Raw genomic sequence first — 22,801 nt, forward strand, 5'->3', positions numbered from 1 at the left:
AACATAGCTAAAATATTTAAAACAAAATAAAAAAAATTCTATCTATTTGCGCAATGAATAAAGTTAAAACTGAGAAAAACCAACGGTTTTAGTTTACTAGCAATATTATCCAGAATTATATAACATTAATAGTATATGGTTTATATTGTTTTCAATCAAAATAATAAAAAACTTTGAAATTTTATACTTAATTACTTTTAGAACAACAAGATTCTAAAAAAAATCAAGGTAAGAGATAAAAAATTTAATTGAACTAGCCTATTGTAGTTTTCACTATCAAGGTATTCCAAAAACTAAAACAAAAACTTTATTTTAAACATTGTGCTGCAATGTAAAAGTTTGTTAAAGTATTTGTATAGATCTGCATTTAAGGAAAGTATAGAAGTATAAATTTAAATACATCTTGATCATAGTTTGTTTAAAGTTGTACTTTGAATAAGTAGAAATGGTATCAAAATTAAATAAGAGACACTATATATGTTCATTAAAAACTGGAATATAAGTGTAAAAAGCAAGTCGCTTATTTGTTAGAAATTTTTTGTTTTAGTTCTTATCAGTTCTGGATATTTAAATAGAAAACTTTTATAAAAAAATCTAAAATTTATATCATTCAATTTAATAAGCTGTAAAAAATGCAGCTTTTATGACCAAAATAATAATGCTATAGTTGTAGACAACGAATATATATAATTATAGCTTATTAAAATAAATAAAAACGCTTTATTGGTAGTTTCGTCATTGAAAGTAAAATAAATAGTTAAAATGCCTTTTAAAACATGAGTTTTTTTAGAGATATAAAAGTTTACATAATCAGTAATATGATTGTATACCTTTAAAATTTTTGAAATAAAACACTATTTTTCATATCTAATACTACTAAACATAGAAAAACTCAAATTAGTATGGTTTTCTTAAACTTGAAGTAAAATTTAATGTTTTCTATTTAAATCAAAATTAATTATTCAACTTGCTTCTTTTTACAACCATCAATCTCAGATACGTTATGCTTGAATTAAAGATTGGTTATTTTTGTTAATATTGTCCGAGCGTTTCTTTCCCTTTTTCTTCCGAGATATTTCAAGTTTTCTAGGAGTCAACATCATAGTAAGCAGCATTGAAGTAGCGTTTCTCAGTCCACCTAGCTTCCTTAGTAACAGTATAGGACTAAACAGACAATAAAGGAAGGGCAAAGGGGTCAGTACGTTGACAAGAAGAGAGTTGAAATGCACGTTTGCAGTGCTGACGTAATCGACTGCAAAGCATGTCATTATCGGTGCTGTGCAAACGAAAAACAGAGAAAAAAGTACCAATAAAACTTGATGGGAGTTGCGATATTTAGACATGATGCGAGCTGCACTAGACTTTCGTCTAACCGGTATACTATTCATCCTTTTTTCAGCACTATCTGAAGATACTAAACTTCCCAACTTTGTTGTCTGCATAGCGTTTAAGTGTGAGCGGTCAGACCTGCTTACTTTGAGCAGAGATTTTATAAACAAGGTAACAAGAACAAAACATTCTAAGAGCCATATGATAGAAACAACAAATAAATAAGATTTAGCCATTGGCGTGTATATGCTTGAGCAAGTTGACCTTTTAGAATTGTCGTTGACTTGACAAATGTGATGAGCAGGATTACGATAGGTAAGTGTGCAAGTGCATAATGCAGTACAATTCCAATTGGTCATTGAGAGCAACCCGTAAAATGTAGGAATCGCCCAAACCACACCTATCAACGTGTTTGCTTTTCTCCTGTAAAAATTAAATTGCCGTTTTAAACAAACTGTTAGATTTACGCAAAAATACATTAAAGTCTCGTAAGTGAAACAAAAGTCACTTTGAGTTTTTATATACTGACGATTTTCTGAAATTAGTCTTAATGACTAGTAAGAAATATTGTTTTATATGTCGTATATATTTACTAATTTCTTCTGAAAAAAAAGCAAGTTGTCGATTTTTTTGCTAAAACTCAACTACTTGGTTTCTAAGAGCTGCAATAAAGTTTTGAAGTAAACTTTCAATTTATATAAAATTATTTTTTTGTAAAAGATAAAATTTTTAGTTGTTGTTAAACTTTTTTTTGTTTATACCTTCCAAAAACAAAATTTCTGAGTTTTATTAAATTGAATTTTTAATTTACCGTTTAGATAAATACCAAAAAAATGTCTTAACTGTAAAAAGTTTAGGGTCGTTTTTAAATGATTTTTTTATACACGGAAAGGTTAAGGTCACTAGTTTTTTCTTTGTTGTTTTTTTTTGTATATAAACGTTCTTTTTAAGGTCAATTACAAATAATACTTCAAATTAAAAATATATAATAATAATAGTATTAAAAATATCTTACATTTACATAATACTCTTTCTTAAATGTTAAAGTTTAAATTAAACTTTTTTTTATTTTAATACTACTAGTTAATTTGACAAGTTAGTATAGTTAGATTGTTTTTTATTGTTTTATTATAATATAAAGATAAGCACTTCACTTTATTTTTTAACAAGAACCAGTAAGAACGTAAAAAGGATTCTAAAGTTTTAACTAAATTACAAAACTAAATTTAGGGAAGTTTTAACGGTAAACGTTTTATTTCATTCACACTAAAAATAAAAAACTATTAATTAAAAGAACTGTAAAAAATTATTTGTTTGCTTAGTAGTTTTATTTTTCAAACAAATTTAAAATTTGAATATTAAGATAGCATCACATAAGTTTTATCTCATCATAATAAATAAAATAAAGTAATACAAAAACGAAATCGGCAACTTTAAAATTAAAGGACGCGGTATGATGCACTTAAAAACAAAAACTTCATCTAAAACTATCGATTGGTGTTAAATGAAATTTATCCTAAAATTAAACTAGTTTATTAAAACTAACTTTTTGAATTTCGGCGAGAGTTGCTTTGATGTTTGGTGATTTTTGCTCATATCAACAGCCGCCCTGCCGACTATGTAAGTGTTGTCTTCGATAGCGTATATCAATAGCCCGATGTTCCCACAAAGAATCAACGACAGCGCCATGGTCATTCCTCAATTTTAATTACACATGTTTAATTACATTGAAAAAAAAAGTTTAACAAATTGAAAAGTTTTTAAATAAAAATACTATGAAATGATTGAATAATTCTTAGTTTGTGATATGACTAATGCTACTTTTCAAACATTAGTAATTTCAAGTTTCAAAGTATATATCTAAAATCAGTGTGTTTTACAAATGTTTATCAGAAAAGAAATTAAAATTTGGTGTATATAGACCAGAAGAACTATTGAGTTAAAAAGAACTACTGACTTCAAAAAAATTTTGAAGTATAAATGTTAACTGCTTATACTTAAAGTCTTTAAAAATTCAGAAAATTTAAAAATGTTTGATGTATATTTTGCTATATGTAGAAACTTTTTATTAACTTGATACCTAAATAAAATTGAAATGTCTTAATTTTTTTCTATTAAGTTATAAACTTTGTTTAAAACTTTTACAACACACGCTATACCTAAAAATTGACATCAATTTAGGTTTTATAAATAAAACTTTTAACATTTTAACTTTTAACTTTTTTATTTAATCTAATAAAGGATCACCTTTCCTGAAAGCCCACCACTGGTTAGGTTGATGGGGCTCAAATCCATGGTAGTAGTTGAGAAAATGGTAGAATCCAAATGCACTCGACACAATGTTAGCAACTAAGCACGATGCAACGTAACGATAAACATTGTTGTGTTTCAGTTTGTGCCAATATACTAACATTGCGGCTAATATAAACGCATTTTCTATTACGACTAGAGCGGGTACAAAAGAAATGGAAAGAATTACTTTATCCTTGTAAGGTTCGCAATTCGGTTTAATGTTTGACAACCGAAAGTCATCACTACTATTTTGTACATTTACGAAGGTAAAATTTTCGGTTTTATTCATTTTTATATTGCTTGAAAGTTTGAAATAACCCTGATAAATTATACAGATTTAAAGAAAAAAATAAAATGTTAACAAAGCTACCTTCGTTTTCTTTATTTTTTTATTGTTACTGCAAAAAGCAGATAAAGTTAAAGTACTATAACTGTTTTTATTTTTTAAATAATAGGTTAATTGGACCTAATCCTGGACATAACGTTAAACTGTTGTGGTGTATAATATAAATAACCGAAAGGTTTTTTCGTGCACCAGGTCCTTGGACCAAACTTTTTGAGCGCTTTTATTTGTCGTTCAATAAACAATGAAAGTAACTTAATACTAGTTAGTAAACTTTACATTCAGATTTGCAGAATAACTTGTTACTGTTTTATAAAAAAATATATACATTATAACCTCAAACAGTACATTTTTAATATAACTTCTATTTAAACAAGAGTTCTAATAATAAAAGTAAAAAACTTAGTTTTTAATAAGTGATAAAAACTATTTACACTATAAAAAACCTTAAGTTTGTCTTTTTGCTAACTTTTGAACAACTTCAATAAAAAGTCAATACAAATATGTTTTTAATGTTTAAACTAAGTAAAAAAAAATTATAAAAAGTAATAAACAGTTTGTATTGTTTATACTAACAAATTTAATATTACTTTTATACCTCATTTTTTATTCTAAATGTAAAAAAATATTGACAGTGTCTAAAATTAGTCTAACTTTACTTTTTAAAATATCATGATACTTTTTTTTACTGTTATTAAAAGATTATAAAATAGTAAACATTTTTCTAAACTTAATATACAAAATTTTCTAAAGTCTAAGCCTTTATTTCAAGGCACCGAAACTAAACTATGAGTTTTATGATATCATTTGAAAATAATATATCTAAATATACATTTTTCTTTAAACCTTCTCAACACTGAAAAAATAACGCGGAAGTCAAACAACTTAATTAGTAATTAGCTTTCAAACACTACAGTAAAAAATTAAAAAAGCTTAAAAATTAAAAGTAATTACCTTTACAATGGTTGTTTAATATTAAGAAATCATAGTTACAATCAAATTAAAACTGTGCTGACGTATTTTGAAAAGTGTCACGTTATAAAAAATTTTTTGCTAATAAAATTTAAAATAATTTTTCTATGAAATCAAAATTAATTTATGTAAACGTTACGACTAAATTATATTATCGTTACAAAACATTGACTTGAGAAATCTTTAAAGTAATTATTAAATAAAGGCTTAAATACATATTTTAGACAGCTAGTTATTTAAAAAAAATTGTTTTAAATCTGCCAAATACAAAGATTAGTTATCAATATTAATTTTTTTAAAGTATTTTTTATAACTTTGTTTTTGAGCTAAAATTAGAATGTAAATTTATACATTTTACAACTTTTGTTTTTACTATTCTTTTACTAAGTTCGGAACAGGGTTCGACAACATACGATAATTCACTAGTAAATTTTCTTGAAAAATTGTTCATTGACCGCAATTATTTATTATGATTGCAATAATATAAATAAAAATTATATTTTACACCAAAAAAGTGATAAAAAAAGCAATGATAAAATAGCTTAATTTAGTTTCGATGCCTGGAAAAAAGTAAGCTTAGACTATACAAAGTTTTTTTTACTAAGTTTAGAAAAAAATCCTTAATCACACACCTGTAGCCACACCATATTTATAAAATTTAATCCCTAAAATACATAAGCTACAAGCATACCTTTAAGTAGAATTGAATTTACAGTATTAAATACTTTTAAAAAAGTAATTAACATATCTTGTAAAGTTTTCAAAGCATTTGTTAATGTTTTTTAGTTATTGTTTAAGTTTTATAATGTTTATTGAACAAAAAAAATGAAATCGATAAAAGTATTTGGTCCTAGGACCTGGTGCACGAAAAAGCTTTCGGTTATCGAGTCGCACACCACGGATACCTTTACTGTCTTGTCTAGGACAATAATTGTTAAACGAAAAAAAATAAGTTTTAGTTTTCAACATGCGCTCTACTGCATTAATTTAATTGCATGCAATTTTTTATAAATTTTTTACAATTTTTTGTGAATAAAAACTATCTAACAAATATAAAATCTCGAAATTTCAGGAAATTTTAATTTTCTGTACCTGCATATAACATATCATTGTCATTGTACTACCGTAATTAAAAAAACACAATCCGGTTGGTTTTTTTTTTTTTGAACTTATCATAAAGTTCTTGCAAAACAACTAGCAAGATTTTTTTTCTATTAATTTGTTGCTTAGAACTTAATAGCCAGTGTCTCTACAGAATTTAATAATCTACTCAAAATTAAAAAAAAATGTTGAAACTAAGAGACGATAGTTTTTTATATTTATCGGAAGCTCGCAATATAGTTAAGAAAAGAATATTTAATATAACAAATTTTCTTTTTAAGTTTTAGTTTGCTATGTCACCTTTGAAGTGTACAAATCCTTAGTAATCTATTTTATCTGAAGTTATTTAATTTTGGTAAATGAAATTATCTTTACCCCTTATAAACATTTTTTTTAGGTAAACTTCATCGTTTAAATTATATAACATAATCTATAAAAAGTTATTGTAGAAAAATTTAGAACAAATCATTATTTTCTTTAAGAGTAAATTGTTTTTTTTTGTTATTTGACAAATAAATGTTGATGTTTTATGATGAGTTTGTTTTTAATTTCTATATAAAGATAAGCATGTTATCGTATCAGTTGATAGCCATTTTAATTTAAGCTTTTAAAAGAAACAAACTTTACAATATCTAAAAAGTAATTAATATATTTAAAAAATAATAATTTTTGTACTAAGTTTTAGAACTTAAAAATCTCTAAATTAAAAACATTTTATTAATTCATTGAAAATTTAAAAGAGGCTTGACCGCTAATTTGTTTCTACTTTATTACATATTTATTCTTGAAGTTCAAACTATTTAGATTTTTTTTACCTTAAACTACAACTTTTGCTTGACATAAGCACACAAATGAAAGCTGCTAATAGATAAATTAAAAATTATTTTTTATTCTATAGAGTTCAGTTTTTATTCTTTATGCAAAAGTTTCTAAAAAATCTCTAAATACTGCTTATATACTACTCTAGAAATTGAATTCTTTTTAAAATTAAAAAATTTTCTAAACAAATTTGTTTAATTTACTTGTTTTTTTATTTTAAAATATTTTGGTCAGAGGCTTAATTTTTAGTCATTATTTTGATAACCTTAGTGACACAAACAATAATAGATGAATAAGTAAGTAAATAAATAAATAAACTATTTCATAAGTAATTAAAAAATAATCAAAACTAAATATGAAATATCAAAACGAAAAGAATTTCTAATTAATAAAAGTTCATAATAATACACAATATTAGTGGTCAAAACTAGAATTTTTTACGTACTTCCGTTTTAGTATCCTGTTAACAAGCATAAAAGTAATCGTCATAAAATTTTTTGAAAACATCAAAAGAAAAAAAAAGTTACATCACGAAAATATCATATTACTACAGTTTAAACATAATATATTTACTTATATTTCGTATAGTACTTTATTTCTTACCAATAAAAAAACCTTAACTACTTTGAAATATTTTTATAATTATTTTTTTCACTCGTTTTTTTAATACAAAATATAAAGTGTTTAAAAATAAAACGGAAATAATTCGAAACTAATTTTTAAAAGTATTGTTTATAGACATACAAAAGTATTTTTTAGTAAATAATCTTGTTTTTTATTTAAACATTATGTGATGTTTTACTTCACAATCTCAACTAGTCAAAACTTTTAATGAAGATTTTATTTTTCAATTTAGTCTTTACAGGTTTTGTAGTTATACTTTTTCCAAATGTTGTTCGTCAAGAGTTTTAGTTTTTCAACTATTTATTAAATATATTATGTTCTAAAGTTAAACTTTTAAACAATTATTCTTTATTTTTACTTGTTCATGCAGAATTTTCTAATAAGAACTCTTTAGTTACTATCAGGCTTCGATTCAGACTATCTTTTTTTAAAATTATATTATTACATATGTAATACAAATACTTAATGCAAATATTAGTATTGTTACTATATTGGGTATTTTTAAAAACTAGAAAGTTTGCATTTTTCTAAATTTAAATTTGCATCTTTATAAATTAAAATGAATATAAAAATGCTAATAAAATACTTCCTTGTTTTATAACTTAACTACTGATAATTATGTTATAGCAAATTTGCGTTGTAGTTTTAGTATTATAAGGCATTTTACTTTACTGAATTGTCCAAATATATTTTGAACTACATAGTCTACTAGATCAAGATTATGCAAACTATTAAGCTATAGCCCGAAAATCACACTATGGTAGTTTTAATATTGTGAAGTTTACCTTTATTTACCAAGTAATTTTATAAAGGATTCGCTGAAAATTTTAAAATATTGGATTAGTTCATAGATAAAAAATAATTTAAGTTGGTTTGAAAAAATTACTTGTTTAAATTTTCCAAACTTTAGAAATTACAAAGCGAGTGCTTACAACTAGATCAGGGGTCGGCAGGCAGTTGGTGCTCGCGGGCCAAATTCCAAGTTTTCAAAATCTTCGCGGGCCACAGTTTTAGTTTTAGTGATCTTTGAATAATCTTTTGGTTTTAGTTTTGGTCACACCAGAGATAATCTTACTTTTATATACTTTTAAACTTAAAATGACTTTTAGCTAAACATTGAATGCCTATTTAATATACAAAAATCTATTGGAATAGAATTTACATTGTTAAATACACTTAAGTCTTAATAAAATATGTAATTTCTAAAAAACTTAATGAGTTAAACTTAATAAGTTATTTTTACTGTTTTACTTGCTACCTAACTCTCTATAAAAACCGAACTTGAAAAACATTTATGGGTCTTTTTTATACATTTTTTATATTATGAATAACCTTTTCATATTTTGAAATATGTTAGATTTTGAAAATAGTTTTTGCGTCTTAAATAGTTTGCACTCTTTTGTAAGTTCAGTAATTAGTTAATTAAATAAATTTAATACCTATTTATACTGAAGAAAAGCTAAATATATTTTTTTTAACATAATTACTGCTTGTATACTTTAATAAATTACCTTATTAGTAATTAATTAGTCTATTACACGGTTGCCAATTTAAAAGCAAAATTTTCTGAATTATATTAAAGATTACTATAATTTAAAATAGCTTAAAACTTTCTGTTAATCAAGCTTAAATACATAACTAAAATATCATTATGATAAAAAAACACAATATGTAAATAGACAAAAAAAAGTTATAATTGATAAACTACACTTCAGTCATAAAAACTATTCTGAGAATTCAAAGATTTATTGAAAGTGTTTGAAAAAGAAGTTTCAGATACACCTGAGTTTTACAAAAATTTCTTAAACAGCTTTAACCTAGTCTGAGTTTTTAACATTTTTAAACTTGCCTAAATGTTTGGCAAACCTATTTACAATAAAGTTCACAAAATAAAGAAATAACGAAATTTATTAACAGTGAATTAGTTATATAACTAAAAAGAATATAATAATTCAGCTTGAATGGAAAACTAAGATTTAAAAAAAAAACAAATGTATAAAAAACTATTTAGCTATTAATAAATAAGAAAAACCTTTTTTTTTTGAACAACCATTGTAGCAATTCTTCATCTGCTATAATAATACTGCTTTTAAAAAGATCAAATGTGAACTATAAGACGAGCTATAAGAACTACAATACGTTAGTTTGGAGTTATCGCGAGAAACGAAAAAAAAAATCGCATAAGTTAGCTTCAACAACGCACATGGCTTTTTTCAGAAACTACAGACTGATCAGAAAAGAACTGTTGAGGCAAGTTATAAAGTAGAAAAATTTTTACTAAAAAAAGATACCGTCTAGAGTTGAAAAATTATTTAATTAATTTGTGTTGGCGTTAATAAAATATTTTTGTTTATTTCTTCAATATCAACAAGAAGTCGTATTTAGGAAATGTCTGAAGATTATTAAGCCGCATAACCCTAATTAGGACTTCATTAACAAAATCAAACTGTAAAGATGAGAGAACTGATACAACATATATTGCTCATTTTAGAATTTTTATTACAAGTGGTTTTCCTAGTTTTGACAATTTAGAAAAATTATAGTTGCAGTTCCAAAACAAAGCACAACAATAGGTAAATAAATTTTAAAAGCAAAGGGGCAATGCACCAGTATAAAGTATTAAAAATGCAACTTTTTGCTTCTATTTTAAGTATAAAATTAAGTTAAAGGTAAAAAAAATGTCTTAAATTTTATAGAAAAAATTACAAGATACTGTTAGGCAACTTTGAATGTGTTTTTTTAATAAAAAAGATTTATATGTAAAATCAAAATTACATTACTTAACATGTAAAAATTGTTTAAAATTCTAATTTTTTTCAATAATTCTCATACTCAAGGCTTTTTCAGATTTTATAAGTATAAATTTTCAAATTCCAAGCTTTTTCGGGGTTTTTCGAAACACAAATTGTCCACACTTATATGTATACAATTAATAAGTAACAATTAAAATTATATCAGCTGCAAAACTTAAAATTTAAAATATATTTTAATTCAAACATACACTGTGCATTGAACAAAACTTACGTCATAAATTTAATTTACCTCTCTTTGAAGCAAAAAAGTCAGTCTAAGTGACCAAAACTAGCCTAATATTTTAGCATACAAAATGCAATTCAAGCCAAAAACTGAAAAATGACTAAATTTGCCTGAGATTTGAATTCTTTACACAACCATAGTCTGAGTGTGTGGCAATTTTTATTTTTTTCGGTCGAATTTGAACTATTATGATTAAAAATGTACAAACTTAATATATTACTATTTCTCAATCTAATTTGTATTAACTAGGTTATTCCAAAAAACAGCAACTGTTTATATTAGTATGCAACGCATAAAAATTAACTTATTTTGCCAAAAAAAATTGTTTGAAAACCAAAAAGTATACCTAACAAAAACTTTTTTAATTTATGTCATATATATTGTTTTAGGTTCGTCTGTGCACATTTAGATATTACAAGCAGAAACAATAATGTTAAAAAGTTGTGAAATAATTAATTTTTATCTCGTTAAGTATTAAATTAAAAATGGTTTAAAATATGAGCATCTTTGTTAATTGGTGTGCAGAGGAATTAGTTAATAATGAAGAAACCTTAAAAAAAATTAGAAGTGTCAAAATCAAAAAAAAAAAACTTAACCATATTTCTTCTTATTATGTTATTTTAAATGTTTTTGTGCACAATAAAATATAAGATTTAGTGATAAAACATCTGTAATAGAAACTTAGTTTTAAAAAAGGTGTAAAAAACTAAATTGTTTAGAAATGACATTTTTGTAAATTACTGTGCATTACTTTTGTACAAAATAGAAAAAAATTACATTTAGTTTATTTACTAAATAGGTAAAATATAACTATTTTACTAATTCGAAGCATTTTTTACGCTGTTTTATCAGAAAATAATTTGCTGTTGTATTAAAAAATTTATAATGAAATAAAGAAAAAAAAACCTGGTGGAATGCTGTCCTGTCTTTTTTAAAACTTTAAGCTAGTTCAGTAAAGTCTTTTAATTCTTTTAAAATGTTATACAGTGACTAAAAACTTAACTAATTAAAGAAATTTAACTTAAAAGATATTTTTGCTCAGCGGGCCACATTTACATGCTCGCGGGCCGCAAAGTTTTCTTTCGCGGGCCGCATTCCATTCAAAAAAATAACGTGCTCGCGGGCCGCAGATTTACCCTTCACGGGCCGCATTTGGCCCGCGGGCCGCAGTTTGCCGACCCCTGAACTAGATCAAATACTTACCAAAAAGAAATTTAAAAAAAATTTACTGCAGAAACCTGTGTTGTTTAAATTTAGATATTAGAATATTTCACTATTTTTTTTCTACATATTTATAAACTATTGTCAAGAAGTTATAGGCGTTTTATATATGAACATTTAAGTAATTATAAGACTGTATAAGCATATAAAAGTACTAAACAGAATATTTTCTATTATCAAACATTTTTCTGATTATTAAAGTTGAAGTATTTGTTGCTGATTTCTTAGTTGATCTTGTAGTAACAACAGTAAATTTTAAAGGTAAATGGTACAAGGGCTGTAAAAAACTACATCTAAGAAAAAACATAGTTTGATGCTTATACTGGCCTACGGTTTTTATGTTTAAAATGGACAGCTATTGTTTAAAAAAAGTAAGTTACTCATTTAGGTATTCACAACTTATGTTATCGCTACGGTTGTTTTTATTTCATTTGTGTTCAATCAAAATCTACAACTCTCCAATATCCATCTATATGCATTAACTTTAATTACGTGCTTTTTTTTCTTATTGTAACATTATTATTATCATACTAAGTTGAATTAACAGAAAGTTATATGATGCGCCTAAATGTTTGAAAATTGACCTGACTGGAAAAAAGTTATACATTTCTGCCCTATAAGCACACACTTGATTAAAGATGTAAAGTTTAAGCAACAAAAATAAAGTATTTCATTTGAAAGCTTTTAATTAATTTTTATATGCGAAAATTATTTGATTCAAAACAAAAAAGCAACAAAGCTGTTTAAACTTAGGACAAGTCGGACGGAATTTAAACTCAACTTAAATGTTAGGATGTAACTTTAAACCAGGGGCGTAGCGTCGTGAGGGACACTGGCGCATGCGTGCCATCTAAAAAAGAAAAGAATTAAAAAAAAAGAATATTTTATCTTAATCGTTTATTATTTAATTTCTCTGCTTAATTTGTTTTTTTTCAATTATATAGTTTTCAACATTTAGTACTCGAAAATTTAATGATTTTTTGAATACCAAGTATATTGATTTGGTGCGTAAACATCATTGTGTACAAGATGGTCCTGGTCATGGACAAGACGTTAAAAGGTATCCAAATGGTGTGCGACTCGATAACCGGAAGGTTTTTTCGTGCACCTGTTCCTAGGACCAAATATTTTGAGCGCTTTTTTTGTCGTTTAATATACAATAGTGTACCGGCTTTGATGAAAATTTCCATTAGAATTTTTTCTTGAATTGATGACCTTCATAAGAATTTAGGCTCAAAAAGAACATAGCTACTGTAGTGCACCGCAGTAGTATAACATTTATGATTGATTTTTCTACAAGGAAAAATGCTAACATTTTGTAGACAAACCATCAAGCTAAACCTATCAAATGGTGATAATGATTCAAGAATTAACAATTTGTAATAAAAATAGCAATAGATAACTACTAATAAAGTACAAACTAATTAATTATAAAAATAAATAACATTAATAACATATTTTATTAACATAAATTAAAAACCGAAAAAAATTACTAAAATAAATAATAAATAAAATAAATAAAACAGTAAATTAACAATGCATACTGGGATTCAGTGTTAATCTCACTATACATATTTTGAATACTATTTCAATTTCAGTAAATTTAAAATTTATAGTAAAAGTAGTTTCTTTATTACTTAAATAATGAACAAATCAAAGATTGTTATTCTGTCAACCATAAAGTTAAAAAGATAATAAATTTATGTAGCAAATTATTTGAAAATTTGTTCAGTCAGATGATGAATTAACTTAAAGAAACTTGTAGAAACAAATAGTTTCAAATAATTTCAAATTCAAACAAAAAAATTTCAAATAATTTTTAATCTAAAACACAAAATTATATAATTTCAAATTTAAATTTACATAATTTTAAATTACATTTAAAAATTTTGTTTTATTAAATCTGCTTTCTACAAACTGTTAACTCTACTATCGATAGCATATAACATCTCAACTTTGTTGATGATGGCCGAAATAAATACTAGCTAAAACTGATCAAACGAGCGCAGACTATAATCTCACAATAAGCTGACAATGTCTGAGACGTTGGGCTGTGAATGATTTAGCTGTGTCATTTTTCAACTTTACCCACAAACGGTCGCTTCAGTACTTTGTACTTAAGCCCGCTTGTTTAAGATCACAATAGCGGTTTATCGCGACTATTCCTGCCTGATGAGTTCTAATAAGGACGAAACCGGTCGTAGGATTGTCTCGGATGCTGTTGTTGTTGATCTTGCGGTAAAGTTCATTGTTTATACAAACTGTTTGTAACATTTAAAAAATGCTATCCCCTAAAGATCTTAGATAAACTGGTTTTAAGATAATGGAAAAATTATATTTTTTGTAAATTAAAAAAAAAGTTTAATGAAACTAATGGTTTTCCACAATTAGATACCAATAAGGAACAAGGGCGGTTCTAGGCTTTCTAAGTGGGACAGCACAGAATAAGCTAGTGAAATAAAAGGCACTTAGTCAACTTTAATAAAACACTTTATGAAATAAAGTAAGTTCTTCCTGTTGTCTTATAACACGTGTAATATAAACAAACTAGAGTTTTTCAAAATTAGTTTTAAATTGTTATCTTTTTTTTTTTGTGTTAAAAATTGTTTATGTATAAAGTACAACTTTTAAAACATACAATTTTTTTTTTCTAAGCTTCAATTTTTTAAGTTCTTTTAAAACTATCCATGGCATTTGAACTTTATACATTTTATAGATACTATTATGGTGACGTTTAAACTTTTCTTTAAAATTAAAACTTTAATTTACTTCACATTTAAATATTAAACTAACTTCTTTGAATAAAGTATAGCTTTAAATTTAATGAATGTAGAAATACTACTGTGATATAGTTTAAGGATTTTAGCATTGTTAGTATATGTTTGTCATTAACACATTTAAAAAAACTTAAACTGATTTTAAATAGTTATAGTTCTGTATGTGTATGTTTTAAATAATATTTTATTTGAATAAGACCTGAAGACCCCAATTTTGGGTGAAACGTCGTTGTCTTTTTCTAAAGAAAATTATTATTAGTAGTTATAGTTCAAAAAATTTTATTATAAAGTTAAGTAAATAATACATTTAAATTTTTTTTTTTTGTTTCTTTGAAACTATAGGTTTCTACATATTATAATTTTATTTAGAATCTAAGAAAAGGATTTTTGTAAGTATTGATCTAATCTAAAGTATTCACAAATTTAGAGCTGGATCCTATAAAAAAATTAAGATCAGTTCAGACACTGATTGTTTTTCAAATTGATGTCTAGCGAATCAGAATCCTCCTGTTACTTTAAGTTTTCCTTGGGGTTGGCAAACTGCGGCCCGCGGGTCGCATTCAAAATTTTGTTTCAACTAATTTAACTCAATTTTTTTTTCAAAACACAAAAAAAATTGTTATATATAAAAGATACTTTATCGTCTAATTTTTCTTTTTGTTCAAAAGGTTTTTTGTCCAAAAAGAATTTATAACTTGTTATTTTAAGCACATTTGAAAATTGTTTCTTTTTCGACCTGTCGACCCCTGCCCTTAATTATTTTGTAAAAATTTCAAAACTCTCCACAATAATGCCTAAGACTATTTTTTTGCTTTTTATCATAAACTCTATAATGTCTAGTACAAGTTTAAAAAAAAATTCGTGCACCCTAGATCCTAGTGCTTTTTTTTGATTCATTGGCCAAAATATGTGTAACATGTTCAAAAATATTCTACTGGATGCATACAATAATTTCAAAATTGGGACCCAGCCGGGTACGAATTAAAAATATTTGGTTCCTTTTGATCACTATGTGTAATATCAAATAGAGTTGCGTTGGATAAGGAATTTATGCATTTTAACATGTTGTTATATTGTTGTTTATTGAACGATAAAAAAAGCGCCCAAAAAAGTATGGTCTAAGGACCTGGTGTGCAAAAAAACCTTTCGGTTATTCATAATTTTATGACCTTTTTTTTAAGAGACTGTATTTTAGAATTAATTGGAAACATTCACAGGTTTGTAGTTTTATAGTTTTTCTCAAAAAACTAAAACATCATTTAACTCATCATGTTAAATAACTTGTTTAAATATCACGACTAGTAAAATATGTTTAAATTTTTATTTATCTTAAAAAAGTTCTTAACGAAACATTATAGTTTAAAAATTTATAACAGTCGTCAAAGCACTTAACTTATTGAATTTTCGTTTCTTTGAAACTATAGGTTTCTACATGCTATAATTTTATTTAGAATTTATTAAAAGGATTATTTTAAGTATTGATCTAATCTAAAGTATTCACAAATTTAGAGCTGGATCCATTAAAAAAATTAAGATCAGTTCAGACACTGTTCGTTTTTTCAAATTGATGTCTAGCGGATGCGAATCCTCCTGTTATTTCAAGTTTTCCTTGGGGTCGGCAAACTTTAACAACTTGTCACAACTCACAATTCTAAAATTAAAAGTATTTGTTTTTAAAATTAGAGTTAGGCTCTGTTAGACTTTCGTCGATGTATTATTTGAGTGTTTTAATTAAAAAAATATTCTCGAATCTCGACTGTCGAGTGTTAAGGAAAATTTTTGAGGGAGCAAGATCTTTATTTTTATAAAATATTTTTTGCTGGTCATGTATATTGTAACTAGTACATGTGGGTTTTTTACCAATGAACTGAATCAGTTTGTGTGTGCTTGTGTGAAAAATGTGCATTTCATACTGATTATTACAAATTGGTTTATAAAATTTATAGTAAAATTTAACAATATTTTCATTAGTTTCATTAACAGGTATTAAATTTGATTTTTTTACACGAAGTACTGAATAAATATTAGTTTCAGTATTATGAAAAACTTTAAATTTGGAATTATCAGTTCTCACACTTTTCCAGACACAAACTATATGCTTATGATCAAAATTATTTAATGTAATAAAATATTTGTTACATAAATCAGTACTTAAAATTTCATCTAAATCAAATAATTTTTTGCAATTTAAAATTAGACCCAAAGCTTCCTTAGGCTTAAATCTCAAAAATGAAATGTTGTGCATTGGGTTACTACTACTGGGAAGTAACGGTGAAAGACAGACATTTTCTAGAGGGTTTTGAGCTATCAAGTTATTATTAACAGTAGTACTTGTGGAAATAGATGTTATAGCTGGACTTAATGCAGGCGATGAAAAATTAGTTATAGAAGGTTCTACATTTTGGTTAGTGCACTGGGAAACTGTTTGAAACAAATTATCATTACCTATGTTAATAGTTAGGGGATTGTTAGTTAAGGTTTCAGGGGATGGTAAAAGAGAATAAGAAGTACTAGAAGAAGAAGAAGAAATTAAAGGTTCTACAGAGTTTTTAGTTATTACATTTTGGTTCTCAGTGCACTGGGAAACTGTTTTAAACAAATTATTATTGCTTAAGTTACAAGATGAATTAGGAGATTGTGAAAGAAAAGAAAGATAAGAAGAGGTAGAACGAGAGTCACTTACTTGTACTTCTGCAGCACTTAGAAGTATCTTAAGAGCTTCTAATATGTCTGGCCTCTGCTTCATTTCATAAAGCAATAAACCACAGGATGTACTTTGAATAGATTTAAAAAAATCTAGTACATTTTTGGACATAGCATCATTCTGTAAAATTAAAAAATACTTAATTTCTAAACTAAAGGTAATTCAAACTAGTTTTATAAACAAATGTAGGTAAAACTTCTAAAAAAGAATGGGAAATACTTTATAATTATCAAAACAAAAAACTTAACTAATGCTCTATCTGCAAAGAAAAAAAATCTATCTGACTTTAGATTATAGCACAGAAAAATAAACTCTTCATTCATTCTTATTTATTAAATCTTTAAGTACATATAAAAAACTAACCATATTTGTTTTTTAGCTGTTTTTTTGAATACTTTAAAATAAAGCTGTAAACATAGAATTATACTCAAAAAAGCTTAGTATTTCACAACAAAAGTAACTTATGCTTCTCAAAGAAAAAACTACTAAGTTTCAAAACAAATTGAAGTTAATATTCTACAAAAACTGCAAGTAAACTTTTGTGTAAACTAAAAATTTCAAAAAAAATTAAGGGCATAGGGAGGGGGTCCACCTTGATTTTTACAAGTTGATCTTATTTTATAGAGTTTTATCTGATTATTTGCAGGGTTTTTTTAATTTTAAGAAAAAAAATTATTAAAAAAAACCACCTACTTTTTTGTTTTTTTTTCATCTCAAAATTTTATTTTTTAATATTTTTAAAATCGCAACATTCAAAGTCTTTTAAACTATAAAAGCAACATTTCCTGAAAATTTGAGGTCTCTAGCTTAAAAAATGAAGGAGGAGATAGATTTTTAGTGATTTCAAGATATATTAGTTTTTGTTTGTGCCTCCCATTAGGAACCTCGGTCACCAATTGATCGCCTATATCTCAAAAATTACTTTGAACTTTATAAATATGTAAAAAGCATCTTGTAGCTTGTATAAAACTCTTTAAAATAAGATCAAGTTGTGAAAAAGGTGATTTACCCCCCTATGCCCTTAAACTATCTAGCTAGTATACTAAGCTTTTATTCTTAAAATAATTTTTTTTTAGACAATTTAATAGTATTAATACCCATGCTTTATAGTCAAAGGGGGGTCCTATCCAGTTTTTGACAAACATTTATTATTTGTTTTAACTTAGCTACTTGACATATTTTTCTAATATTTATAAATTTCTTAGGGTTGCCACTCTTTAAGTCAAAATATATTCCCTGAGTGACCAGAAACTTCTCTGAGTAACCTAAATTTCCTTGAGTTTCCCTGAGTTGTTTTAAATCTTGAAAAAATCAAAGAACTAGCCGCAAGGCTAAAAAACTTCTAAATAAGCATTTATAGAAAAATAAAACTATTTTTTTGATTAAGTATAGAAACTGAATTTACTAAATCTCATTCTAGATCCAAAAAAAAGTTTTCCTGATATTTATATATATATTTAAAACTTTCCTGAGTTTCCCTGATATTTTCTTTAATTTAAAAATTCCCTCAGTTTTCTTGAGTGTGTGGCAACCCTAATTTGTCTTTTTGCTTGTTTTCAAGTTTTTTTTTCTAAAAATTTGAGATATAAATCAACTGAAGACCATCTTGTTTAAACTTTGATTTGTATATATTTTTTACTCATATTATGTATCATATTATCATTTTATATCATATCATCTCATATAATATATTTTATATCTAAATTATATTTCATTGTACTAAATAAACAAAAATTGTGAACTTCAATGTTTTATATGGTTTGAGTAAAAAATTACAGGTTTTTTAGGTTTTTTTGGCTGATATTTTTATTCACAATTTAAATTTCTAGGTTTTCTGGTAAAAATACCAACTTCTTTTTTAAAGTTAGATAAAAGTCCAATTTTTTTTCATTTCACATTTTAAGTTGTTTCACAATTTAGCTTGCCTTAGATGTCATTAGTGCAATTCTAAAACATTGCTATTTCATGCTCAGTGAGCCATAAAAAACAGGTGCATAATTGCTGAAATAGTACATGTGTTTGGCAAGACACCCCTTCAAGACTAGACCCTATAAATACTAAGAGAAAAAAAACCATTGCTTATACCATTGCTTATAGAAATTTGAATTATGATGATTGGTGATTGTGCTATGGAGTAATTGGTCTGAGAAAGACATTTTTTTTGTAAAAATTTTCACTTAAACTCTGATATTTTTAAATATCATAATAGTTTCCAGAATTTGGCCATTGCATAAATAAACTTTCATTAGTAAAATTGGGTTCTAGTTTTTTCTCAGGTCCCTTAATAATTGGATATTGCAGTTTTGTTACTACTTTTAATGAGTATATATTAATATTAATGAGAAAAACTGTTATAACTCTCTAAACATGTTTCAGTCATTTAAAATTTTTACAGTTAACTAAAATGCATGAAACAAAGTAAACAATAAAAATTTTTTTTAGTTAATTATTGTATAAAGTTAATGTTTTAATATATTTTTTTTGTATATGTGTTGTCCATGATTTTTTTGTATATGTGTTGGCTTTTTACAAATTTACAGATTTTAAAATAAATTCAAAATAATCTTTGAGATATAGCTGTTCAAAGTTGGAGGCAACAATAGGTTCCTTGTGCGAGGCGCAAACTAAAACAGCAAAAATAGACTATTTCACTAAAAATCTATCTCCTCCTACGTTTTTTGAGATAACTACCTCAAATTTTCAGGAAATGTTCCTTGATATATTTAGAAAATTCTGTTGGAACAAAATTTAAAAAAATTAAAAAATTAAAATTTTATATAAAAAATAAACAAAAAAACAGTTTTTTTTTTGTTTTTTTGTTATAGAATTTTTATTTTTTAAAATTCTGTTCCGACAGAATTTTTCAAATATTGCAAGAAACATTTCCTAAAAATTTGAGGTTGTTATCTCAAAAAACGTAGAAGGAGATAGATTTTTAGTGATTCCTAGTTATTTGCCGTTTTAGTTTGCGCCTCCCATTAGGATTCTATTGTTGCCTCCCGACTTTGAATGGCTATATCTCAAAAATTATTTTGAATTTTTAAAATCTGTAAAAAGCAACTTGTAGCTCAGTAAAAACTTTATAAAATAAGATCAAAAACCAAAAAAGGGTGTTTACCCCCCCCCCCCCCAATGAACTAATTACAAAAAACAGCCTATCTTAAAAAAAACAGCCTCATAAATAAATTTATATTGTATTAAATGACCTGGTGAGGGCTAATTTTTTGGTCATTAAGCTACAAACAACTTATTAGCTTTAATTTCCTAAACTATATATAACAAAAAAAAGTATTTTTTAATGTTAGAAAAAATATGAAGCTTGTGGTTACAACTAAACAAAATGTAATACATTATACAACTCGTTACATGGGTACCAAACACTAAGGATAGTTTGAAAACTTCATGTTCTTCTGAAGGGAGTAGAGTTTTGGTCAAAAAAAACTTTTTTGATACTGCACTTATACTATGGAAACTCATAATTGATCTATAAAGATTTTTATTTCAGTTATTTAAATTTGCTGTTGAACCCCTCCGTGCTTATGACAGTTAAGACGTCATAAGTTTTTTAAATTTTAACTAAATACCTTAGTATTTTTAAAGTGAACAATATATAGTTATAAAAATTGGTTACTTAAAGTTTCAGGGGCAGCAGTTGTTTTTTACTTTTAACTAGAAAAAAATTGTTATAGTTAAAGAAGTTAGTTTATTTATTCACTAAGAACAAATATTTTGTAAATTAAAAAATAAATTTAAGTTAATTTTTAATAAACTAACAAATATTGGTACTGATATGTGACTAGTTATTTATAACATATTAACTTTTTTGATAAAAGTTTAAATGAAATTAATAGCAGCAGTTAAATAGAGATCATTAATAACAAACAAAATGAATTTTCTGTTTTAGTCAGGATATAGAAGAAAAGAAGTTCTTGTGAAAATTTCAAAATGTTTGTTGAACAATTACTACCTCTTCAAGTTATAGTAACCTAAAAACTTGTAAAGGTACTATTAACGACAGGGTTCCCACACACTCCAAATATATTGAAGTTTTTTAAAACTCAGGCTGACTCAGGATAGCTATGCTTAAATGAAACACTCCAGATAGTTTTTAGTTTTCTTTAAATCTTTGGACAATTTTTTTATAGACTTCAAATGAAATTTAGTTGCAATATTGTGTTATATTGTTTACCTTCTTTTTCAAGAAGATTATATTTTATTAATTTTGAAAGGTTACAATTTTTTTTAAGGATTTGAAAAAAACTCCAGATGATTTAGGACAGTTTTAGGTCACTCAGGACAGTTTTTTCACTCAGAGTGGAAACCCTATAATAACCTTTATTTTAAGATATCCAAATTTCAAGTCATCTGGTTAGTACTTATTAAGTACTGCTATTACTGTTTTTTTTTTTTTTCATAAAATCAAGCTAGTATAACAGAGACTAGATTTTGTAGGGTTGTAAAAAACCTAATGTTTTAAAATTTTTGAAGAAATGTGGAATTTTAAACAAAATCACTACAAAACTTGGAATTTTATACTTTTTTTACATGTTAAGTAACAGAGTTTCGAATAGATATTATTTAACTTTATGTTTAAACAGTAATTTTAGCTAAAATTTTAATAGCTACAACTTTTAAATTATAATAAGAGTGTTTTGTTTAACAATTGTAATCTATATTTTACAATTACAAATACTTAATTTATAATAATAAGCAACCTAACTACTAACTTTTTAAAAACTACCTATATCACAATTTCCACACAATCAGGATATTTCCGCTAGTTTAAAAATTAAACAAACTCAGTTTGACTCAAGCTAGTTTTAATATTTTTGTAAATTGCAGACTAGATTATTTGACATAAGTTTTTTTGTTAAAAAAAGTGTTTTTATTCACTAACATATTTACATAGTAAACTTGATTAATAGTTTTTTTCAGAACTTAGTTTATAATAAAAATTATTTAAACAACCTGGCTAGCAAAATCTAAGTGAGGCTATTTTTGGTCACTCAGTTTTGCATTTTGCTTCAAGAGTTACAAATGTAATATATTCAGTAGTGTTGATATAAAAACAAGAATAAGTAAAGGAAATATTTTAAATATCTTATTTGTTTCCTCAACTTTTCTCATTTTTGAAAATTATTTCAATTATTATATGATAAACAAAACTTATAACTAAAAAATATATACTAAGGCCATAGGGAGCTCAAAGATTAAAAATAAATTTGTTAGCCACTTTAACTTATAAGATATAGATAGTTTTTAAAAATTAACCAACACTAATTTATAAAGGGAATTTTTTAATAGTCCATTTAAAATATATTTCCTTCTTTAAAAGAGGCCATTTTACCTGCAAAACTAAAAAACCTTAAATCTAATTATTCAGGCACAAAAAAAATTTAATTTTGTACAAATTTCTAATGTAAAATAATAAAATTTATAGTAGATAACAAAAAATAGAAATATAATATACAAAAGTAAACTTATTCAGAGTTTTTATATAACACAAAGACAATCTACAAACATAGCATTGCAATATCTTTACACAAATTTTATGCTATTAAAACGCTTATTTAACTTAAATTT

At 25.3% G+C, this 22,801-nt stretch overlaps 1 protein-coding gene across 1 annotated transcript; it reads right to left on the reverse strand.

Annotated features, from left to right (window-relative positions):
- Positions 1 to 1,001: 1,001 nt before the first annotated feature.
- Positions 1,002 to 3,910, reverse strand: LOC145832349 (uncharacterized). The gene is made up of 4 exons (XM_082939668.1): positions 3,577 to 3,910; positions 2,876 to 3,026; positions 1,429 to 1,752; positions 1,002 to 1,368 (listed from the first exon to the last, which is right to left on the reverse strand). The coding sequence occupies exons 1-4, from the start codon at positions 3,908 to 3,910 to the stop codon at positions 1,002 to 1,004; spliced, it is 1,176 nt and encodes a 391-aa protein (XP_082795794.1).
- Between the last annotated feature and the right edge of the window lie 18,891 nt (positions 3,911 to 22,801).

This window comes from Thalia democratica, chromosome 3 (assembly GCF_965202585.1).
Source record: "Thalia democratica chromosome 3, ktThaDemo2.hap1.1, whole genome shotgun sequence".
Lineage (NCBI taxonomy): Eukaryota > Metazoa > Chordata > Thaliacea > Salpida > Salpidae > Thalia > Thalia democratica.

What these genes read in the sequence shown, in the direction of transcription:
- LOC145832349 (XM_082939668.1), bottom strand. Translation starts at nt 3,910, where the DNA reads ATGAATAAAACCGAAAATTTTACCTTCGTAAATGTACAAAATAGTAGT. An exon ending in GTGGTGGGCTTTCAGGAAAG is followed by an intron (nt 3,027 to 3,576) that starts GTGATCCTTTAT and finishes ATTAAAATTGAG; the next exon opens with GAATGACCATGGCGCTGTCG. An exon ending in CTCTCGCCGAAATTCAAAAA is followed by an intron (nt 1,753 to 2,875) that starts GTTAGTTTTAAT and finishes TAATTTTTACAG; the next exon opens with GAGAAAAGCAAACACGTTGA.